Below are 25,146 nucleotides of genomic sequence, written 5' to 3' on the forward strand. Positions count from 1 at the left end.
CATGTTTAGTGGATGGACTGAATGCTATCCGACCAGACATGCAGATGCCACAACAGTGGTAAAGAAATTAATAACTAAAGTTATTCCTCGCTTTGGCATTCCTTTATGGATTGAATCAGACCAAGGAACTCATTTTACAGCAGAGATAAACCACTTGCTTGCAAAAACTCTGGGGTACTCCTTAAAATGTCATACCCCATATCACCCTCAGTCACCAGGGCAAGTGGAACATAAAAATCTAGATATAAAAAGAACTTCAGGAAAAGTGTGTCAATCAACTGGACTGAAATGGCCAGAAGCTCTGCCCTTGGCTCTTATAAAGATTGAAATACTCCAAATAGGAGACATGGAGTGACTCCTTTTGAAATAGTTTTTGGACGTCCGATGCCTACTGTTGTCTCTAAACCTTCAAATCCTGGATTAAGTGAATATTATGGGAACTTAAGTGAACAATTTGATGCTATGACTGGTTATATACAAAAATTAACTAGTATACTTGAAGCATATCGTCAACAGGTAAAAGAGGCGTGGCCCCCACCTTCTGACAAGGCTTGCCATCCCTTTCGACCAGGAGATTGGGTGTACATCAAGGTCTTTAGAAGAAAACACGCCCTGTCACCTCGCTGGGAAGGACCCTATGAAGTCTCACCTGGACTGCCATCAAAATAAAGGAAAAATCTTCCTGGATCCATGCAAGCCACGCCAAAATAGACCCAGAACATTGCTCTCAAGACAACTGGGAGATAATCCCCACAGGTGACCTTAAACTAAGGATTTTGAGGGCCAAAACCCAGACCCCAGAAGCAGCCGACATCATGAAGTAGACAGCTTTTCCCAAGATCACAGATCAAGAAAACCTACTTTGACCCATTTTCTCCCCCTTGCTTTAAAACTCCCTGTACATACACACTCACACGCACACATAAACTATTAGTGGATATATATATATATATATATATATATATATATATATATATATATCTTTTTTTTAAAATCATATATTAGAAAGCTGAAGCTGACTGGAGAGTGCTGGTCTCTATCTGTCCCTCTTCCCCTCTCTAAGTCTCCGCTATGGGCTCTTTTCCAATCTGTGTCTTGCTTTTATTAACCCTCTCCTTTTCAACAGGTCGAGCACAAACCAAACACCCCCTTATGCCAGTTTAGCAAGCCCTGGCCACGCTAACTAATCAATCTGGCTGTTGCTTATGTCAACAGCTAGATAGCACAAAAGAACCTGAATTAGTCTTTGTTCCTACTGGTGTGAACACCTGGTAGACTAAGTACGGAAGATGGATGAATAACAGGGTCTGGTATCTGCAACAAGGTAAACTTCACTCTGCCTCTTCTCCTGGTGAGTCACTTGGGCCCCAGAAAGACTCCTTAGAAGCTCAAGGACTGTCCCTTGCCCAAGTACAGGCAATAGGTGAAAGTTTTTCCCTCTGCATTGAAAGTAAACACGGCACTGGACCTTTCCTGGGTGACATACTGGGACAATATTGCAATCAAACTCTGTGTTTTGATTCCACAGGTGGCGTCTTCAGACCTCTCAAGGGAATTGTAAGTGACTCTATCACTACTCCCTCTGGCACAAACATTTGCCAAATCACCAAGTGCTCTGGATGGCTTACAAGCCACCTGTGTACAACTTGGGGTATTGCAGCTGCCTGCATGGTTAAGCTGCCCAATGCCACAGACTATATATGGGTGGATCAAAAATCTGGACTCACCTGGTCAGGTGACAGGACCAGGCTTTATAGCTGCCAAAATCAGACTGCAGGCCTCCTGTACCAGCTATTCTGCAATCTGTTCTGTTCTCACAGACTGACAGGAGCTCATGGGAAATGGAGATGTTTAAGTACTAACAGTGCCAGTGGCAAAGATCATGAAATAGTCCAGATCCTGGAAACTACAGACTCAATTCTAACCTTGTCTTTAAACTACACTGGTGTTTTCATTTTATGTGGCAACAAAGTATATAAAGGATTCCCACCTAATTGGTCAGGACGATGTGGACTTGGATACCTGGCCCCTTCTGTCACCAAACACTTCACCTTAAATGCCAGCCAAATTACAAACTTGGGTTCCTTTGTTCATAAGATTGTGCCACATAAACGTGCCAGTCGAGAAATCATGGAAAATCCACTTGTGTATCACAACTCCAAGTTCTTCTCAGCCTTGGGAGTCCTATTCCCCAGCTTTGGAGATTATGAGCTGGAAAAGGCGATCTTAAATCTCTCTATGGTAATGGAGCAAGAGTTCAACATCACCATGCAAACCTTGAACATACTCTAGTCAGAAATTAACAGCCTAGCTCCAACGTGCTCTGGATGTACTCACTGCCCAGCAAGGAGGAGCGTGTGCAATCATTGGCAAAAAATGTTGCTTTTATGTGAATCAAACAGGGCAAATAGTATCTAACTTACATCTATTAGAAGATTGACATTTTCCATCAGATAAACGAAGCTCACACATTTTATTGGACTGACTTATTTGAAGGATTGGGGGACTGGTTTAATGGAGTGTGGGGAAATGTGCTCAGATTTGTTCTTTTCTGCCTGTTCATCCTCATTCTAATCTATGTTCTTTTCTCTCTTTGCAGATTTCTTATCACTCGGATACTTACCCGATTTCTCTCTCCACAGTCACCAGCTCAGCTTGTAATATGTGGAGCTTCTAGGGATGTTTCAGAGGAGGGAACTGATGGTGCTCAGGGCAGGCCACCCCAAGAAGCACAGCTCTGGTATGTAGATTATTTCGAGCTGAAGACAATAAAGACTCAGAAAACTCAGGAAGAACATTTGAGTTTCCCCTCTCAAACTGCCCAAAGAATTTAAAACAAAAGATCTCTTTCAGGAAGGAGTTATTATCATGATGGCTGTAATAATAATGTAAAATAGATGTTACAATAGGAAAGGCACCAAGCCCATCTTATCAAAAATTCTGTCTCTCCCTGTCCACATTCTCTATAGGTGGCCCTGAAAAGAGTTGTCAGACAAACATTTGCATTTCTATCTCCATGTGAATTGTCTTCTTCCCCTCTGAAATCCCAAACCACTACCTACCCCCAACACCTTCCTTGCCTTTAGCTACAATACTTAAGCAGGCATCTTAGACAGAGGGACGAGCTGCTCATTTCTGAGTTTCTCCCATGTATACATGTTATTAAACTTGGTATTATTTTCTCCTGCTAACCTGTCTTGTTAATTATTTGGCCAGCCATAAGAACCTTAAGGGAAAGGGCAGTTCTCCCTCTTCCCCCACACCAACATCACCATATGTTTTCTACAACATTTTTAATGTTGCCTTTTGATTCATTTAATGGATATATTATACTTTTTAAAGCTAACTCCCTATCTTTGGACATTGGATTTCTTTCCAAATTTTCATAATTATAAACAGTGCCATGATAAACAACCTTGTAGCTGTACCTTTGTACATATTCATGAATATTAGGATAAATTTTTAAAAGAAGAGTAACTGAGATCAAAGAGGGTACAAATGTCTAGAGTTTTTAAATACATATTGCTAACTTGTCCTCCAAGAGGTAACAAGTTGTACCTCCACTGGCAAAGTGTAAGAGTACTTTTTTCCTACTCCTATCTCCATTATCAACACTGGATATAATCATTTTTTAAAACATTCCAATTTGATGGGTGATGCATGTTTTGTTGTTTCAATTTTCATTTCATTGATTTCAATTAATCCCGTCATTAAGGCCAGAAACTCGAATGAATGTCATTGTTGACTCCTACCTTTCACTCACCACTCAAGTCCCAGCCAGTCTTGCTTGTTCTACCTCTCAAATAGAGCTTGAAAGCACTTCTCTTCATCTTCACTGCTGCCACTCTTATTCAAGTTACTATTATCTCTCATGTAAACACTGTAATCATTTCCTAGCTGGTTTAACAATGTAGTAGCTAAAGTGATCTTTTAAAACACAAACACCATCATGCCTCTTTCAATGTAGAAACTTTCAGTGGCTTCCTACTGTATTTAGGGTAAAATTCAATCTCCCTACCATCATCTCTTGCTTACCTACCCAGCCTGATCTTATTCCACTCTCCTGCTTGCAATCAATCATCGTGGCCTTTTTCAGTTCTTATAATTAGCCAAACTCCTTCTGACCTCTAAGCCTCTGTGCTTGCTCTTCTCTGACTAGAAAGTTCTTCCTTGGCACTTTCAGGGCTGGTTCCATCTATCCTTAGACCTCAGCTTAAATGTAACTTTCCTAGATTTCTTTTTTTTTTTTAATTTTTTTTTATTTGTTTATTTATTTTTTCCCCCAAAGCCTCAGTAGATAGTTGTAGGTCATAGCTGCACATCCTTCTAGTTGCTGTATGTGGGATGCGGCCTCAGCATGGCCGGAGAAGCAGTGCCTCGGTGCACGCCTGGGATCCGAACCCGGGCCGCTAGTAGTGAGCGCACGCACTTAACCGCTAAGGCACGGGGCCGGCCCACTTCCTAGATTTCATAACTACCACTTAGTCTCTATTATGGTACCCTGGTTATTTCTTTCCTAGCACTTATCATGAATATGTCATTATGCCATTTATCTGCTCACTTATTTATTTTTTGAAGGAGTGAATAAATGAAAGAATAAATCAATGCAGAAACCAAACGCGATACCACTTCACACCTACTAGGATGACTATAATAAAAAAGATGGGCCAGTCTGGTGGTGTAGTGGTTAAGTTCATGGTCTTCACTTCAGCAGCCCAGGGTTCGCAGGTTCAGATCCCAGGCACGGACCTACACACCACTCATCAAGCCATGCTGTCACGACATCACATACACAAAGTAGAGGAAGATGGGCACAGATGTTAGCTCAGGGCTAATCTTCCTCAGCAAAAAGAGTGTGAGTGGCAACAGATTTTAGCTCAGGGCTGAGCTTCCTCACCAAAAATGATAATAACAAGTGTTGGCAAGGATGTGGAGAAATTGGGACCATCGTACACTACTCTCATTAATGTAAAATGGTGCTAACACTTTGGAAAACAGTCTTTCGGTTCCTCAAATGGTTTTACTTCTAGATGTATACCCAAGAGAAATGAAAGCATATGTCCACACAAAAACTTGTACACTAATGTTCATAGCAGCATTATTCATAATAGCCAAAAAGTGGAAACAATCTAAATGTTTATCAACTGATGAATGGATAAATAAAATTTAGTGTATCCATACAATAGATTATTATTTGGCAATAACACATAATGAAGTACTGATACGTACTACAACATGAATGAAACTTGAAAATAGCATGCTAAGTGATTATACTAATAATATGTGTAAAACACTTAGCAGAGGAGTGGGCACATAGTAGACACTCAGTATGTGTCATGATAAAAAACACTCAGCAAACTAGGAACAGGAGAGCGTTCTTCATTCTGATAATGGACATATGTGGTAGACAGAATAACGGTCCCCCAAAGATGTCCACATCCTAACACCCAGAACCTGTGAATATGCTATGTTACATGGCAAAGGAGAATTAAGATTGCAGAGGGAATCTTTGCTTCTTGGATTAACAAAAGTCTTAAATATGATACAAAAAACACAAATCATAAAAGATATGAATGCTGAATTGAACTTCATAAAAATTAAAACTGTTGAAGACATTAAGTCACTGAAAAGGCAAACCACAAACTGGGAGAAAATATTCACAATCCATATATCTGACAAATGATTTGACTCTAGAATACTTAAAGAATTCTTTTTTTTTTTTGCTGAGGAAGATTCGCCCTGAGCTAACATCCTTTGCAAATCTTCCTCTTTTCTCGCTTGAGAAAGATTCACCCTGAGCTAACATCGTTTGCCAATCTTCCTCTTTTTTTCCTTGAGGAAGATTAGCCCTGAGCTAACATCTGTGCCAATCTTCCTCTATTTTATATGTGGGTCACTACCACAGCATGGCTGACAAGTGGTGTAGGTCTGCGTCTGGGATCCAAACCTGCAAACCTGGGCTGCTGAACCAGAGTGCGCCAAACTTTAACCACTACTCCATGGGTTCAGCCCCACTTAGAGAATTCTTATCATTCATTATCATTAAAACATGGACAAAATATTTGAAAAGATATTTCACAAAAGAAGATATTCATTTGGCCAATAAGCACGTTCAAGTTGCCCAACATCATTAGTCACAATGGAAATGTAAATTATAACCACAATGAGATATTACTGCAAACTCGTTAGAATAACTAGAGTTAAAAAGACTGATAATACCAAGCATTGGAGAGGATGTGGACCAACTGGAACTCTATTACACAAAGACAACTGTTTGATAGTTTCTTATAAAGTTAAACATATATTTACCATGTGACCCATCAATGCCAATCCTAAGTATTTACCTAATGAAAACCTACATCTACACAAAGACTTATACAGAAATGTTTATAGCAGGTTTATTCATTACAGCCAAAAACTAGAAACAACCCAAATGTTTATCAACAGAATAATGGACAAATGAATAAATAAATTATGATATATCCATACAATGGAATAGTACTCAGCAATAAAAAGGAATGAACTATTGATATGTATAAGAACATGGGTGAATATCAAAAACCTTGAGCTGAGTGATAGAAGACAGCACAAAAAATATATATACTTTGTGATTCCATTCACGTATAATTCTAAAGAAGAGAAATTCTAATTTATAGTGACAAAAAGCAGATTAGTGGTTGTCTAGGACCAGAGCTGGTGGGCAGGGTAACTGCCTACTAGGAGGCTTGAAGGAACTTTTTAGGGTCATGGAAATGTTCTGTATTATGTTTATGGTGGTCTTTATCAAAACTCATCCAATTGTAAAACATTAAATGGGTGCATTCTCATGTGTGGAAACTTCAATAATGTATGTATAATTCAATAAAGTTGGTTTATAAAAAAAGAAGAGGCAAAGGACTTGATCAGGCAATTCATAGAATAAGAACTCAGAATTGCCAGCAAAGAACTTAACTTGACTAATAATCTAAAGAAAAGCATATTCAAGTAACAGTGAGATATCATTTTATCTTTATTAGATTAGCAAAGATTTAAAAGAATAATAATACAAGTTTTGTTTCTCTTCAGATGGAATAATCATTTGGCTTTTAAAAGAATGATAACACAGTGCCCAATGTTGCAAGGGTTTTTATCTTATGACACTGTTAATAGTAGTTTACATAGATATACCCTTATTCAAAAACAATTTGACAAATTATATAAATAATTTTTTAAAAGTACATTTTTGGGGTCTGCCTGGTGGCGTAGTGATTAAGTTCACATGCTCCACTTTTGCGGCCTGGGGTTGGCAGGTTCGGATCCTGGGTGTGGACCTACGCACTGCTTATCAAGCCATGCTATGGCAGATGTCCCACATAAAATAGAGGAAGATGGGCACAGATGTAAGCTCAGGGCCAATATTCCTCAGCAAAAAGAGGAGGGTTGGTGACAGATGTTAGCTCAGGGCTAATCGTCCTCACAAAAAAAAGTACATTTTCTTTGACACCAAATTTCCATTTTTTTTAAATTTCTTCTAAGGAAATATTCAGACAAGTGTGCACATATGTATGCATATGTGCATACCACAGAGTAAAAACTGGATACAATTTAAATGTTCAGTAATAGGAGAATGGGTAAACAAATTGTGGTACATCCATTTAATGAAATGATGACCACAACTATTCATTAAGAATCATATTCTAGGGCCAGCCCCGTGGCTTAGCGGTTAAGTGCGTGCGCTCCGCTGCTGGTGGCCCAAGTTCGGATCCCGGGCGCGCACTGACGCACCGCTTCTCCGGCCATGCTGAGGCCGCGTCCCACATACAGCAACTAGAAGGATGTGCAGCTATGACATACAACTATCTACTGGGGCTTTGGGGAAAATAAATAAATAAATAAATAAAAATCTTTAAGAATCATATTCTAGAATATTTCATAATATGGAGAAAATATCAAAATTCTTTATGAAGTAAAGAAAATCTGTTTGTAAAACAGATTGTACTATGATCCCAATTTGCATATGATCCTAATATGCAATATATATCATATATAACTGAAAGAATAACATCTCAAAGTGTCAACAGAGTTTTTTTGGGGGTTGTGGTGTTACTGCACAAAGGGTGCAATCTGTTCCCCACAAGACAAAAGCCAATCTGTCAAGAGTCAAGATGGTGGCAGAGAAAGGGCATTTTATCAAGCGATGAGCTAGCTGATTGGAAGATGGTGGGCTAGCATTCTAAAGAACCGTCTTAAAGGGGTACAGAATCTTGAAGCAGTTATATAGGGTTAGTGGGCTACAGAAGAGAGGATCAGGAATGTTGACCTCCTGGCATTGCAGACTGGGAGTTGCCACACCAGACCTTTCAGCGGTCATTGATAATCTCCATCCGGGGGGGGTCATTATATTCCTAGGGGACTTTAAAAATTATCATCTTATCACAGCTGGGAGGTACATATGCAAGCAGAAGCCATAAAATCTACAGAGCATGTATATCTCCTGGAGGGTGCAGATCCAGCTGGGTTAGTCAGAAGTCATTCAAATTTACAATATGGCTTCCTTTCTATACCATGGCCTCCTTTATGTCAACCTTATGTTGAGCCGGTATCAGTAGGATTGTGGGTGACTTTTATTTTCTGTATTAAGCTTTTCTGTGTTTTCCAAATTTTCTGAAATTAATATGTATTACTTTTTTAAATTAAAAAACATTTTTAAAAGACAAATGCAGATTAATTTGTTTCCAATGGCATAGAAGTGCATCCCATCCAGTGCTTGCTATATTTTCTTCATTGTGCGAAGGTAATTATTTCATGAATTGCATACAAAAATGCTTTTGCAGAATCAGCTTTGTAGAGCCGGCCCCATGGCATAGTGGTTAAGTGTGTGCACTCCACTGCTGGCGGCCCGGGTTCGGATACCAGGCGTGCACCAACACACCGCTTGTCAGGCCATGCTGTGGCGGCGTCCCATATAAAGTGGAGGAAGATGGGCACAGATGTTAGCCCAGGGCCAGTCTTCCTCAGCAAAAAAAAAAGAGGAGGATTGGCATGGATGTTAGCTCAGGGCTGATCTTCCTCACAAAAACAAAAGAATCCGCTTTGTAAAAACTAGAAAACAGTATGTTTACTTTTCAAACATAAATTGGCTAATCCAGGACTATCCTCAATAAAATGTGGTTGATGAATTATTTTAGATATTAACTAGCAAGCCCTGCTCATTTTATCCCCCCGCAAGGTCATTCTCAATGGTCTTGCATCCAACGATCCAGAAACCTACAACATCAGTGGTTGGGAGGGGGAAGACCCACCTCCCTAGCTTCCAGAGGCTTCCTTGTAGCACTGAGGATGTCTGAAATTCCCAGGTCTTTATGTGGAAATGGGAGAAGCAGAGAGAGAGTCAGTGTGTCAGGCAGGGGTGGAAAACACATACCCAAAGGCTGAGACATAGACTGCTGACTTGGAACAGGAGGAGAAAATAGCCATATCTTAGCAGTCTGTGGCATCAGGCAGCCAGATGGGATCCACATCAGGAAAGGGAACCTGAGCCCAGGGGAACACTCAGGTTGGGTACACCAGGGACAAGTTCCATCATAGGAACTAGGTTGAGAACAGGATTCTGATCCTCCTCATTGCTGTTAGGGGCAGATCTCGCATAAGCCCCCAGAAACTTACAACACATCCAAGGAAGGAAAGACGAAAGAAAAAATATCGACAGGCGTTTTAAGTTGGAATGTGACTAAACTAGAGATCTGAATAGACTAAGGGGTCACTGAACTGGAGAAGTTTACCTCAAAATGAGTAGGTTAGTTTTCTACTATCAACTGAAATGGAGATTGTTTCAGAAAACAACTTGATTTATAGAGAAATAAAGAAAGTTTGCATTTTTTCACACCTGAATTTGTTACCTTGAAATTCATACACTTAACCAAACAAAGGCAATAGAGCCGTCATAAGTTACTCTTTCCAAAATATTTGCATTGTAAGAAAGAACTGAGTAGATAGGGCTATGCTTTAGCTAAAGGAATTATTATGTAACTAATGGTGGAATATTAGTTAAGCCTTGGCCTAACCATCTCCTCTATACTCTTGCTTAAACTTTTAAATCACCCATAGTGGAAAAGTAATTGCAAATTGCTTGTAGGACACTAGTCAAATTTACTTACCCAGTTTCCTACATCCATCCCCATATCACTCTTACTCATAGAATCATAAATTCAAGAGAGACCTCAGAGCGAATTCCACTTCCCATATAAAGCAAACACTAACCTCCCAAAGAATGAATGCCAATTAGCTACTAAGGCAATACTTAACGTGACAAGGTACAACGAAACCCATACCAGCGAGTGTAAGCAGAAAAGAAATTTATCAAGGATATATCAGATAGCTCACAGAATCTTCAGGGAGGTCCAGAGAACCAGACTGGGGGACTATGCAGGCAAGAACAGGTCATTTCAGGGCTGGATCCCTCACTCGGAAACCCCCTACTGTTGCTACAGGCTCCGCAGGACACTAGGGCCAGAGCGGCTGTGCTGCTGCTTCCAAAAGTTGGATGTCTCCCCGATGTTTTCCCAGGATGGCTTTCACACTGGCACTCCCTTGGCTCCAAACTGCAGCCTCATGTCGGCTTTCAATCAGCAGAACCCTGAGGAGATGTGCATACTAACTTCCAGGAAAGCTGTGAAAAAAGGTTTCTAGCTTCTACTTTGGGGCTGTGAGTTTCCAAATTTGGAAACTCCCCAGACATTGGAAGGGTGTTCAAAAAGGCAAACAAAGCAAAAAGCATGACTACCCTAAAGAAGCGCATGTTATCATTGGGCTTCTTTAGCATTTTGAATGAAATACTGGCTCCTTGTAAATGACATTTATTTGTCACAAACATCTGAAACATGCTTCCTCTTCCCTATGCCATACCTCTGGAAATATCCGAACACAGCTATCAAACTTTCTTAAAGTTTTTTCTTCTTCTTGTCAAATATCTCCAGTTCTTTCAAACGTTAATTTTAGGACAGGATTTCAGTCCCCTTGAAAATCAATAATCTGTCTTCCAGCCTTTAGTTTCTTCTACTGAAGCCTCTCTTAGATAGTGCATCTGAATTATTAGACAGTCCATTTGTAAGGGGTGAGCATGGGGAATTATAGATGTATTTATATTTATTTTACATAAATATCATATATATGTAAAGCTGAGGATAAGGCGTACAATGTACCCCTACTTCCTAAAGGAATTAGTCAAGATGGCTTGACCCTCCTTTACTAAGGCATATTAGGAAGTTGCCAAGCATGACTTGGCCCAACAACCTTCCCTGTCACTGACTTAAGGGCAGAACACTAGCAAAATTCTAGAAAAATTATTAGAGTTATGAGTTACAGGCCTGCAGAGAGAAAAATATTATGACTTTTTCCCTCCTCCTCCGTTAAACTGGGAGTGAAAAGCATGAGTATCTATAAATGCTTAAAGCCACAGAATAGCACTCATGTGATGTTTTTGGATACAGTATCTAAGCTGATGTTCATAACAATCCTGAGTCAAGCCAGGTAGCCACCATTTTACTGCTCAGAAGCTTAAGTGACCTGTTTTAATTGCAAGATGAAATCACACTTGAACTCAGGTCTTTTGGCTCCAGAGCCCTGGCATTTCCACTATGCCACAGTCCCAGGATAAAAAGGGGTAGGAGAGACTGAGAGAAAGAGAAAAGGGCAAGGGACATGGCTCTTGGAACTTACTCAGGATGCCGAAATTTCTAGTAAATTACCTATTCTAAATGCATTGAAAACAGCTGACTGCAAATCCATTTGCAAAAGGAAGTGGCGCAGTCACATGGAGGATGTGCTTGGATGAATGTGGATATAATTTTATTTATTTTTCCATGATAAACTATGGCATTAGTCTCCTATGACTGCTGTAACAAAACATCACACACTGGACAGCTTAAAACAACAGAAATTTATTACCTCACATTCTGGAGACCTAAAGTCCACAATCAGTATCACTGGGCTGATACCCAGTTGTTGGCAGCACTACACTCCCTCTGGAGGCTCTAGAAGAGAATCCAGTTTTTGCCTCTTCTAGCTTCAGGTGGCTACCTTGACTTATGGTCACATCAGTCCAATCTCTGCCTCCATGGTCACATTGTCTTCTATCTGTTTCAAATCTCCTTCTGCCTCTCTTTTATTATGGACACTTTTGATTGCATTTAGGGCTTACCCAGATAATCCAGGATTATCGCCCCATCTCAAGATCCTTAATTTAATCCTATCTACAAAGATATAATATTTACAGTTTCCAAGGATTAACAGCTGATATATTTGGGTGGCCCACTATGAGCACATTTCTACATTTTCCCTTTCTATCCTGTGTTATGTCTTTTGTTATTACAAAAGTAATGGGTGTTGTTATAGAAAATCAGGATATACAGATATGCAAAAGAAGAAAACTTAAAATTAGCCATAATCTTACCCCCCTAGATACAAGCACTGTTAATATTTTGGTTCCTATCTTTACAGTTTTTTTTCCTGTGAATGTACATTTACACATAGGTTTCATTAAAATTTTAAAAATCCAGCTGATAGCACAGCCCTTGAGCTCACTTCAGAGAAGCCTGCCTTACAAGTTGGGAAACATTGTTGTTACTCCCATAGAAAACCCAAAATGTAGAAATTTATTTAGGGGAAAACTTAGATATCCCTCTATGTAAAATAGGTTAATGTCACAATGCTCTTTTTGAAGGAAGTTAGGTAACGTTAAAAGTTTGTGGTAGTTTGTGCAAAGATAAGGGAAAGAGTATGCAAGAATGTCATTCTTAAGGGAAGTGTCAGAAGATTTCTCAATTCTCAGAGCTGAGAGTAAACTGACTTCCTGGAGTTGTGACCACAAGGTTTGAATGTGTGTGTGTCAGTGGGAGCCCATGGCTATTTGTCTTCAGTGCCTCGTCAGTGGAGTGGACTGATAGTGATGATCCATTTGCTCTGTGTTAACCTCGCCCAGGACCCTGGTGACTGAGTGTACACATTTGCTAGAAGTGTCCTGGGATCCAAGGTACAGATGGTAAGCATGACTTTGACTGCAGTAGCAATATAAGCTGGCTCATTTCATTTCTCTCTCTCTCTCTGTTAATCATAAAAATTAATATGTATTAAATGTTCAAAATACTTTGTTTCATTTTAAGCTATAGAATAAATAAACCAAAAGCAATAGGATTCATATGTTGTGAATAAACAGTGTCGATGCAAAATAACCAATAACCATTCTATAAATAAGAGAAATAAGGTGAGTTTTGCTTGAGCCAGAGTGAGGATTATAACTGGGGAAGGCCTTTTCCAGAAAGGAAGAAAGCGTTCAAGAGAAGCATGGTTTTCAGTACAGTCTTATCTTTTTTTTTAGAGCAAAGAACATACATTAAACACACCAAGGATTCGTTTTTGTCAAAGTTTCAAAGAGGTATTTAGCTGCAAATTAGCAGAGCAACATGACTCTGATATTGGAGAAAAGGACTAATACGGATGTTACCAATAGGGTGTAGGGAGGGAATTATGTATTCTTATCTTAAAGGAGTGCATTCTTTACTTTTAATGGTTAAAGCAGATGTACAATGTATGTTTTCTGGCCTTTTTTTTTTGGCGAGGAAGATTAGTCCTGAGCTAACATCTGTTGCTAATCCTCCTCTTTTTGCTGAGGAAGATTGGCCCTGGCCTAACATCCGTGCCCATCTTCCTTTACTTTGTATGTGGGACACCTGCCGCAGCACAGCTTGATGAGCAGTGCATAGGTCCACACCTGGGATCCAAACCTGTGAACCCAGGCTGCCAAACCAGAGTGTGTGAACTTAACCACTACTACGCCACTGGGCCATCCCCTATAATGTGTGTTTGATAGGCCATAAGTCAGGCTTCTTTAGTTCAAGCCAAATCAGTTCTGAACCCGAATAGTTACCCTGTATACTTCAAAATGTGAAAATCTCTTGTCAGCAGGAAACAAATTAGTAATTTCTTTCCTGATGTGAATTTCCAGCTCTTGCATCTTTAAGCTGGTTTCACTTCTTTTCCTGGCTACTTCTACTTACACTAATCTTCTCTTTCTGAACTGGTAGTACTTGTGTCCAAACAATTCTCATTATGCTTTAAAAAAAAAAAAGACCTTTTCTTACAATCCCCTGCCACATCTTCAGGAACAGCTAGGCTTCACTGTGAAATGGAAAGCAAATAAAAAGAAACTTTATTTCAAGAGTGTCTTTTGATCCAGCAAGAAGAGAGCAACTGGATTGTTCAACCAGGTACCACGGGGAAAGAGAATGGGATTTTTAAGTGGGTTTTGCAACCAAATATTAAAATTTGGATTTACATTCATTTAAACGTTTTGTCAGGTGGGTATAAAAGCCTTAACTCTGAAGATTGTGGTTTTACATGGCTGGCTGGATTTGTCTGCAGGGAAACTTTTAGGGGTGGTTAGTCTGATCTGCTGGGGTTTTATCAGTTCCTTGGAATTGATGTTTAAATGCTCATTAAGTCAGAGGGATGAATCTGTGTTTACTGTGAGACAAAGTGAGGGGAAGGACTTTGAAAATACTTTTTGGCCTTATAGAAATGAAACCTACTCTAGTTCCTAAGAGTATTGTTAGAGTTGAAGAAGATCAGACCTGAAAAGACCTGGGGGTGTTACTGCACAAAGGGCACAATCAGCTAGCAGCAAGACAAAAGCCAGTTGTCAAGAGGCAAGATGGTGGCAGAGAAAGGGCAGTTTATTACACCTTGATAGCAAGGGGGAAGATGGCTGACTAATGTCTCAAAGAACCATCTCGCAGAACAAAGACTACAGGCCAGTTATATAGAGGGCTGGTCTCTGGGTGGAAAAGGCATCTGGTCTCAGGGTGGGGGCATCCATCTTGTCTTAGTTCTTGACTGTCTTTTGTTTTACTTGATATGTATCAGAGACTGGAGCAACGCCCTATACCTGATCTTTCAGTTGTCTTTGATGATGGCTGTCAGCATAGATTCTCTGCCCCAGGGGGGTCATCACATCTCTAAGGAACTCAAAAGAACAAAGTTATGAACTTATAGCAGCTGGGAGGGGCCAGAAAATCCACAGAGTTAGTCAGAGGTCATTCAAAGTTACAATATGGTTTCTTTTCTACGATATGTCTTCCCTCATGTCAACCTTGTGTTGAGCCGGTATCAGGCGGACTACTCAGTCCATCCATTCCCCTGAATTACTGATGAGAAACCTGATATCTGGGCAGAGAAGTAAAGGAAACTACTGTTTACAGGACACCTACTATTGATAGGATCTTTACATACTTTATTGCAGTGAATACTTACAACCCTGGTTTAGAGAGGTGGGAAATGTGGTGGAGAGAAGTTAAATGACTTGCTTCAGGTCACGCAGCTAATTTGCCTACAGAACTAGGATAGAACCCAGTCTCCTATTACTGTTCTCTTAACAGTTCAGGACACTTCTGTAATACTAATTGTATTAGTCTGCCTGGGCTACCATAACAAAATACCACAGACTGGGTGGCTTAAACAACAGGAAGTTATCTTCTCACAGTTCTAGAGACTAGAAGTCCAAGATCAAAGTGTCTACAGGTCTGATTTCTTCTGAGGCTGCACTCCTTGGCTTGCAGATGGTCTCTTTCTCCCTGTGTCCTCACGTGGTCTCTCCTCTGGGCATGCATCCCTGGGGTCTCTCTTTGTGTGCCAAAATCTCCTCTTCTTATAAGGACACCAGTCTGGTCGGATTAAGGCCCACCCTAATGGCCTCAGTTTAACTTAATTACAGATCTTCCTTGACTTACGATGGGGGTTACATCCTGATAAACCCACTGTAAGTTGAAAATATCCTAAGTCAAAAATTCATTTAGTACACCTAACCTACCAAACATCATAGCTTAGCTTAGCCTACCTTAAACGTGCTCAGAACACTTCCATTAGTCTGCAGTTGGACAAAATCATCTAACACAAAGCCTATTTTACAGTAAAGTGTTGACTATCTCATGTAATTTATTGAATACTGTACTGAAAGTGGAGAATAGAACGGTTGTGTGGGTATAGGATGCTTGTAAGTGTGTCAGTTTACCCTCGTGATCGCATGGCTGACGGGGAGCTGTGGCTCCCTGCCACTGCCCAGCATCATGAGAGAGTCCATATAGCATATCACTAGCCAGGGAAAAGATCAAAATTCAAAGTATGTTTTCTACTGAAGGCATATCGCTTTCACACCATCGTAAAGTCAAAAAATTCTAAGTGAAACATTGTGAGCCAGGTGCCATCTGTGCATCTTTAAAGGCCTGTCTTCAAATACAGTCACATTCTGAGGTACTGGGGGTTACGACATCAACATATGGATTTTGAAGGAATGCAATTCAGCCCATAACACTAATGTTAATAATAATCATGTGTGAGATTGCTGGAGTCTATTGGAGAACTAAGAACATTCTATTCGAGAGCCTTTTTACTAGAAAGGAAGACAGATAATACCCACTGACTATCTCTGTTCCAACTGCTTTCCCATTTAATCTTCACAACGGTCCTAAGCAATGAGTTTTATTCATGTCAGTGTTTCAGATAAAGAAAGCAAGACTCAGTAAGGTAGGGGTACCCATCTAATAAACTGCAGAGTGAGGATTTGAATTCAGGACTGCAATGCCAAAGCTCACACACATTTTCCCCTTCTGTGTGCTGCCTCTCTGCTACTATTATAAATAACTTTTCTCTCATTTCATCCATATGTTTTGGGAATGACTCCGTAGATGTGGGTTATATGGGTCCTGAGGAACTTCAGTTCTCAAAGGAGCTCATGTAACCATTTGGAAGAAAATGTCCATTTTTACAATTAGTTCTAAATATTATTTTCCAAAGCACAAATATAGGAAAAGGACTTCTTCCACGCAATTCAATTATTTACTGGACAGCTTGCTTGGGGTGGGAAGTGTTGGGAGCCATAGCCACCACCCAGGGGAGCAAACTGGTCATAGCCCTGTTTTTTATGCCAGTGGGTAACTGAGAGTGGCCTATCTGACCTTCAGAGTATGGGTTGATTTTATTCTCGAGAGCAATTAATAACTAGTCAATTGTCACTGACTTGGTTACCTGATCTGGTCACAGACTTTCTCTCTGTGGGAAGGAAGAATACTTTCAGTATCCAGACTGAATGTGAATTTTTAACATCTTCAACATCAGCTGAGATTCCTGCCTGATGATCCAGACAGCAATTTTAATTAACTATTTTAGCAGACAAAGTGACTGGATGGTCAACTCTGGGACTAATTTAGTCTGTTTACGTGTGACTATAAGGAACTTCTTGGCTCCTTCCTCTATCTTCTTCCTCTTTTTTCTGTTCTCACTTCAACTCTGACCAAGTCAGTGGAGGTCTGATTCCTTTCAAACCCACCCCTTGTTGACGGGGTAGAAAGGGAGGAAAGAAACTATAGTTGCTGCCACTTACTGAGTCCTTTCTGTGTGCCAGTCACTATTCCTTGATCAAGGACTCCCAGCCTGTCAGTCGTAGAGCAGGAATTTGAACTCAATCCTGACATCAAAATAGGCCCTTGCTCACACTCATGTGCTGCCCAGTCTTCGTTTTCAGGCTGTTTCCCCCATGGCTCTTTCCCTATACCACTTCCTCTGCCTAGAAATAGCCTTTGCCCTTTACTGCCTGGTGAACTTTGGTTTCCTTCAAGAACTACTCAAAAGTCACCTCTTCCAGGCAGAATTAAATATCCCTCTGCAGGAGTTCTCCTAGAACACTGACCTTCAAACTTTTATTGACCTCAACTCACAATGAGAAATACATCTTAACATCACTACCCAGTGCCAGGATACATAAATAATTGGAACAAAACTTTCATGAAAAAATACAATACATTCTGATTTCATTTTTAATTCTATTTCATTTTTAAAAATACACTAATTGTAACCCACTTGAACTGATATCATGGCCTGCTAATGAGTTGCCAGTTTGAAAAACTGCCCTAGAAGACACTCTTTCTTCCTTTGATAGCTTTTCTTGCTTCTGTCATCTCTGAAAGCCTCAGATCCTCTGCCTCCTCACACAGATGCGCTGGGGCCCAGTTCTTTGGTGCCCTATCCATTAGCCGTCTAATATGAAGTTCCATTTTGATCTTATTTGTTCAGTGATGAAAAGTTTGACCCTAAGAGTATGACTATTTGTATCTTGGCTGGGTGTACCTAGCATATTTGACAGTTAAGGAAATCATTTCGAACATCCTCCTCCTTCATGCAACATTATATTCAATAATAATCATATAAAAAATTAATGATAGTAATGGCCAGGAAAGAAACCCAGACAGTGACAATTTTCTTTTTTTTTTTTTCCTTTGGTGAGGCAGGTCAGCCCTGAGCTAACATCTGATTCCAATCCTCCTCTTTTTTGCTGAGGAAGACTGGCCCTGGGCTAAGATCCATGCCCATCTTCCTCCACTATATATGGGACACCGCCACAGCATGGCCTGACAAGCGGTGAATCAGTGAGCACCGGGATCCAAACCTGCGAACCTCAGGCCGCTGAAGCAGAGCACGTGCACTTAACCACCACGCGACTGGCCAGCCCCTTCTCTTTTTTTTGTGAGGAAGACTAGCCCTGAGCTAACATCCATGCCAATCCTCCTCTTTTTTGCTGAGGAAGATTGGCCCTGGGCTAACATCCGTGCCCATCTCCCTCTACTTTATATGGGACGCCGCCACAGCATGGCTTGACAAGCGGTGCATCAGGTGCGCGCCTGGGATCCGAACCTGCGAACCCTGGGCCGCCGAAGCAGAGCGTGCGCACTTAACCGCTGCGCCACCAGGCTGGCCCCTCCCCCCCCTTTTTAATATTTAATTGTGGTAAAATATATGTAACATAAAACTTACCATCTTAACCATTTTTAAGAGGACAGTTCAGTAGTGTTACGCATATTCACATTGTTGTACAATCAATCTCCAGAACTTTTGCATCTTACAAAGTTGACACTCTGTATCCATTAAGCAACAACTCCCCATTTTTCCCTCCCCACAGCCCTTGACAACCACCATTCTACTTTTTGTTTCTATGAATTTGACTACTCAAGATATTTCTTATAAGTGGAAGCATACAGTATTCATCTTTTTGTGACTAGCTTATTTCACTTAGCATAATGTTCCCAAGTTTCATCCATATTTGTAGCTTGTGACAGGATTTACTTCCTTTTTAAGGCTGAATAATATCCCATTTTATGTATATACCACATTCTGTTTATTCATTCATCTGTCAATTAACATTTGGGTTGCTTTTACCCAGGTGGCTCTCATGAATAATGCTGCTACAAATATGGTTGTACAAATATCTCTTTGAGACTTTACTTTCAATTTTTTGGATATATACTCAGAAGTGGAATAGTTGGATCTTATGGAAATTCTATTTTTAATTTTTTGAAGAACTGCCATACTGTTTTCCATAATAGCTGCACCGTTTTACATTCCTACCAAGAGTGTACAGGGTTCCAATTTCTCCACATCCTCACCAATACTTGTTATTTTCTGTCTTTGTTTTGTTTTTAATAGTAGTCATTCTAATGGGTTTGAGGTGATATCTCATTGTGGTTTTGATTTGCATTTCCCTTGTGATTCAGTGATGTTGAACACCTTTTCATATGCTTATTTGCCATTTGTTTATCTTCTTTGGAGAAATGCCTAAGTTCTTTGGCTGTTTCTCAGTCTAGTTTTTCATTTGTTGTTGTTGTTTTGTAGTGACAATTTTCTCTTATTGAACTACATGTATACAATCATAGCAGTAAAAATAAATAAATAAAGTAGAGTAAATAATGCAGTACAAAAAAAGGAAAAATTTATAGCTACATATTGGTCCAGCATAGTGATAAATAATAAAATCCCTTTTCACGCCTTACCTTCTGCAACTTTGTCAATGAATTTAGAAAACTGATCATCTTGCATATTTGTGTTCAATAAAAAGTATTACCAGAATTGTCAATATATCTTTGCTCATAGTTGGATGAAGAACACTTTTTAAAAATTTTAATTTCAAAATATTTCTTTCAAATGAGGCAACAGATAAAAAAATAGTTATAAGGATAAGTTTAGCAGAAATCCATATTCTATTTCACATTATATTCCAGAACTTGAAATATTGTCCATGCCTTTGTTTCTTTGGAATTGATTGTAGTGACTTTTAAATGTCGCTATAGTAAAATTAATTAAAAATCCCCTGTATGTAAAGCTGAAGGAGGAGGCTGAAGCTGGGTATTTCCTTGTCCCCAGGTCCGTTGGGCTCTCATAAAATCCGAGTAGGTGAGGCTCTGGTAAAATTTCTCTTGAAAGCAGTCCTTGTTAAGAATAGAATGCTCTGAGTATATTTCAAAACGGCTACTTTTCCACTCCCCTTGCTGGAAGCACGAGAGGATTGTTCTCTGTTATGAAAATAACCAATAACCATTCTACAGATAAGAGAGATAAGGTGAATTTTACTTGAGCCAGGCTGAGGACTATAATCTGGGAAGGCAGTCTCCACAAAGGAAGAAAGTGTTCCAGAGAAGCATGGTTTTCAGTACAGTTTTATATCTTTTTAGAACAAAGATAAAGATTTTTTTTTAAACCTTTTTTAGAGGATACATAGTCATCAAAGTTTCAAAGAGATATTTAGTTGCAGATTAGCAGGTCAACATCACCCTGATGTCCGGGAAAGGACACTTATCTTCAGGAGTACTGATACTGGCATTACTGATACTGGCACCGTAGGAAAGGAAGTATGCATCCTTATCTTCAAAGAGTGCATTCTTTTACTTTGAGATAAATGTCTAATGCATTCTTTACTTTAATGTTTAAAGCAGATGTACAATGTGTGTTTGATGTACTTTAGTGGTTAAAGCAGATGTACAATGTAGGTCATAAGTCAGACTCTTTTAGTTCAGGCCAAATCAAGTTTAAACCAGAATAGCTACCCCACACACCTCAATGTTTGAAAATTCCTTACCACTCTGATCTTCACTATGAGGACCTGGCAGGGCTCCTGGAGGTAAAACTCATAGAAGCCTGGGGTTCTGCCTAAGATTGGCCCCTTCTGCAGTTTTTAACTCTCAGACTTATCCACACTGAGCCTCTAGCAATTTGTCAATCACAGTTTAGGGTTTTCTACCAGGATACTGGTTCCTCAGAGGTTTCTGCTCATGAGTTTCTGCTCCTAGTGGGTTTCTGCTCCAGTAAGTTGTGATTCTCTGTATCCACCCGACTGTCTCTCCAATTTTAGGGCAGCAATTTTCCCTGTGACTTCAATTCTCTGGTATATCTAAAAAGAATTCTTGATCTTTCAGTTTATTCAGCTTTTTACTTGATGTTAGGTTGGAGTAACAACTGCCTTAAATGCCAGACCAGAGACCAGAAGTCAAAAAGCCTTCTTTCAAAAACAGAGATCAGGGGCCAGCTGGGTGGCGTAGCAGTTAAGTTCACGCGCTCCTCTTCAGCAGCCTCGGTTTCACAGGTTTGGATCCTGGGCATGGACTGACGCACCGCTTGTCGAGCCATGCTGTAGTGGCATCCCATATAAAGCAGAGGAAGATGGGCACGGGTGTTAGCCTGGGGCCAGTCTTTCTCAGTAAAAAGAGGGGGATTGGCAAAGCTTGTTAGCTCAGGGCTAATCTTCCTCACACACACACAAAAAATAGAAATCAATAAACTAATTTTAAAATTTATATAGAAATTCAAATGATTCTAAAAAAGAACAAAATTGAAAGATTTACACTACCTGATTTCAAGACTTATTTTAAGGATATAATAATCAAGACTGCGTGATATTGGCATAAGGACAGACATATAAATCAACAGAACAGAATAGAGTCAAGAAATAGCTTCACAAATTCAACGGGTAAAGGATATTCTTTTCAACCAATAATGCTGGAAAAAACTGGATATCCCTATGGTAAAAAAATGAACCCCAACTCTTTATCTCACCTCATAAACCAAAATTATCTCAAAATGGATCAATGACCTAAATGTAAAAGCTAAAATTATAAAACCTCTAGAAGAAAACTTACGTGAAAATCTTTGTGGCTCAGGATAACAATGATTTTGTAGCTAGAACACAAATAGCATAAGTCAAAGAAGAAAAAATTAGTAGTTGGACTTCATAAAAATGAAAATGTTTTGCTCTTCAAAAGATGTAAGAGAATGAAAGGCAAACCATTGTATTAATCATGTTTTTTATTTTCTATATTTTATGATGCTTTGCTATCCTGGGAGCTTTGCTGGCTGGGAGAGACTGCCCCGACCAGGGCTAGCAATTTCCTAGGGACAGCAAAAAAACTTGCCTGTGACTGTGCCTTTCAAATGCAAACCAAACAATCCAAAAACCATATCCCCAACCATCAACTTAACTAACTCTCGCACCCAAGCCAATATGTCCCCTGCCCTAAATTACTCCAGGGCTACCCTTAGAGCCCAGAGTCTGCTGAAATTATTCAAACTATCCAATCCTAAACTTGCTCAAACTTGCCTACCCTGCCTCACCCGTTCTTTCCTGTGAAAACTGTGAGAGGCTCTGGGATAAGCTTTTTCCTTTGCTCCTTCTGCCTCCTGATCAACTCTGGTACGTCCCTGTGTGGCCCTGTGTGGCATGGCACGTCCTCCTTCTCTTGGGAATTGTAAGTAATAAAACTTCTCCCATTGGCATTGACTTTTCCATTTTGTCACTCAGTTACCTCTGTAAATTAAATCATGGGTACAATCAAAACAATGAAGATTGGAAGAGAATATTCACAATACATATATTTGACAAAACCTTGTATCTGGAATCTGTGAAGAACTCTTAAAAGTCAATGATAAAAAGACAAACCACTTTGTAAAATGGGCAAAAGATTTGTACAGATACTTCACAAAAGATGTATGAATGAACAAAAAAGTACATGTAAAGATGCTCAACATCATTAGTCATCGAGAAAATTAAAACTGGGGCTGGCCCAGTGGCGTAGTGGTTAAGTTCGTGCACTCCGCTTTGGTGGCCGGGGTTCTCAAGTTCGGATACTGGGCACAGACCTACGCATTGCTCATCAATCCATGCTGTGGCGGTGTCCCACATATAAAATAGAGGAGGATGGACATGGATGTTAGCTCAGGGCCAATCTTCCTCAGCGAAAAAGAAAAGAAAAGAAAATTAAAACTACATAATGAGACACCACTACCTACTCATTAGAATGGCTAAAATTAAAAAGATGGATAATGGCAAGTGCTGGTAAGGATTTGGAACAGCTGGAACCATTGGTGTTACATGCTGGTGGGCATGTAAAATGATACAACCACTTTGAAAATGGTTTGAAAAACAGTTTGGCACCTCCTACAAAATTAACATACACTTACCACATGACCTAGAAATTCCACTTCTAGGTATTTACCCAAGAGAAATGAAAACGTATGTCCAAAAAGCTACTTGTACATGAATGTTCATAGTAGCTTGATTCATAAAAGTCAAAAACTGGAAATAAACCAAATGTCCATTGATAGGAGAATTGATAAGTAAACTAATCTGTTCATACAATGGAATACTGCTCAGCCAAAAAAAAGGACTGAACTACCAATATATGCAAACAATAAGGTGAATCTCAAAAACGTGATGGTAAGTAAAAGGAGCCAGACACAAGCATACGTACTATGTTTTTTCATTTATATGAATTTCTAGAACAGGTAAAACTAATTTATAGTTAAAGGAATCAGATCAGTGGTTGCTTTGGTGGGGAATAGGAGGGATGGATTGTAAAGGGGCACAAGGGAACTTTCGGGAGTGATGGAAATATTCTAAATCTTGACTGGGGTATTACTGACTTAGGTGTATATGTTTGTGAAAGACTCTTTGCATTTTATTGCATGTAGATTACACCTCAATGAGGTTGATTTTAGAAATGAGGCAGTTTAATACTTAACTGTTATAGAAAGGTCTCAAAAAATATACTAAATGAAAAAAAAACGGATGTCAAACATTAAGTATATTGTCTCATTTGGTGTGGGAAAAAAAAAGAATAAGTACAAAAGCGACAATGGTTGCTACCTGACAGTTTCTGGTTCTCTTGTGTTAGTTTTACAGAATGAGGAGCAGTTTTATAGAAAGAAGAGGACAATATTGGGATCATCTTTGACCTGTCCACTTGGAAATAATATCATCTACTGAGGTATAGAAAAGTGGAAAGCTTTTATTCAGAACAAGTAAGTGTACTAGAAATAAAATCTGCCTGATTATATAGTGTGCTACCAAATACTGATGATATTGAATAGAAAATCAATTCATGCCTTACCCTCACCAGTTATATGTGGAATTCCCAATAATATTCTTCTGTGGTTTTGAGAATTCAGTTACTAACACAGCAGCCCATGATAAAAGGCAGAACCAAAAATAGGATAGAATTACACAAAGAGTGACTAGGTGTATATTTAAAAATATTGGTCCCCTGCCATCACCTCTTCAGCCATATCCTTCCAGCCACACAGCAGAAAGCTATACCTGTCAAGATCATTGTGAAGAAACATGGTGTATGTAGATCTAAGTGGCAACCAAAATGTAACACTTTGATGACTGGGTGTAGATCTGTATCATCCAACGTAATAGCCACTAGCCACATGTGTCTATTTAAATGTGGATTTAAATAAATAAAAATTAAATAAAATTTAAAATTCAGTTGCACAGTCACACTAGCTACATTTCAAGTGCTCAATAGCCACATGTGGCTAATAGCTACTCTATCAGACAGTGCAAATACAGAACATGTTCATCATCTCAGAAAATTCTACTGTACAGCGCTGGTCTAGACAAAGTGAGTCTTTTAAATAGTTAAAGTATCAGTGTCTTAATTTTACAGCTGAAGAAATGTAGCCTCAAAAAGGCTAGTTTTATGACCTTGCGGAGGTCTCTAGGACTTTCTGAGGCAACATTTCTTCAACTGTAAAATGAAGACTGTGACTAGATCCAGACTTAGAGGTCATGTCCACAGGGAGGATGTAGAAGCCAAGAGAACAGATGAGATCCCAGAGGGAGAGAGATGAGACTCGCTGATAAGGCATGTCGACGAGGATGTGGTAACATTCCAGCTGAGGTTAGTAGTAGAGATCTGTGACAGAGAGAAAGGGAAGCTGGGGTGGGATCCTGGGGGTCGGAGTGCCTGATGGTGCCTTTCAGACCAGAGAGGCCTTGGGGCCTTTGGGAGGAGC

General features: G+C 39.7%; 1 protein-coding gene across 2 annotated transcripts in view; it reads left to right on the forward strand.

The window, feature by feature from the left end:
* The first annotated feature begins 12,797 nt into the window (after positions 1 to 12,797).
* The window catches only part of NLRC4 (NLR family CARD domain containing 4), a 46,381-nt gene continuing 34,032 nt past the window's right edge, over positions 12,798 to 25,146 (forward strand). The window contains exons 1-3 of one of the 2 annotated variants that reach the window (XM_058551485.1): positions 12,798 to 13,018; positions 13,355 to 13,411; positions 24,021 to 24,147. In XM_058551485.1, coding sequence (XP_058407468.1) covers position 24,147 — 1 coding nt within the window. In that variant the 5' untranslated portion in view covers positions 12,798 to 13,018; positions 13,355 to 13,411; positions 24,021 to 24,146. The remainder of the gene's footprint in view (positions 13,019 to 13,354; positions 13,412 to 24,020; positions 24,148 to 25,146) is intronic. The other variant, XM_058551484.1, reaches the window with a different exon arrangement.

This window comes from Diceros bicornis, chromosome 12 (genome assembly GCF_020826845.1).
Source record: "Diceros bicornis minor isolate mBicDic1 chromosome 12, mDicBic1.mat.cur, whole genome shotgun sequence".
Classification (NCBI taxonomy): Eukaryota; Metazoa; Chordata; class Mammalia; order Perissodactyla; family Rhinocerotidae; genus Diceros; species Diceros bicornis.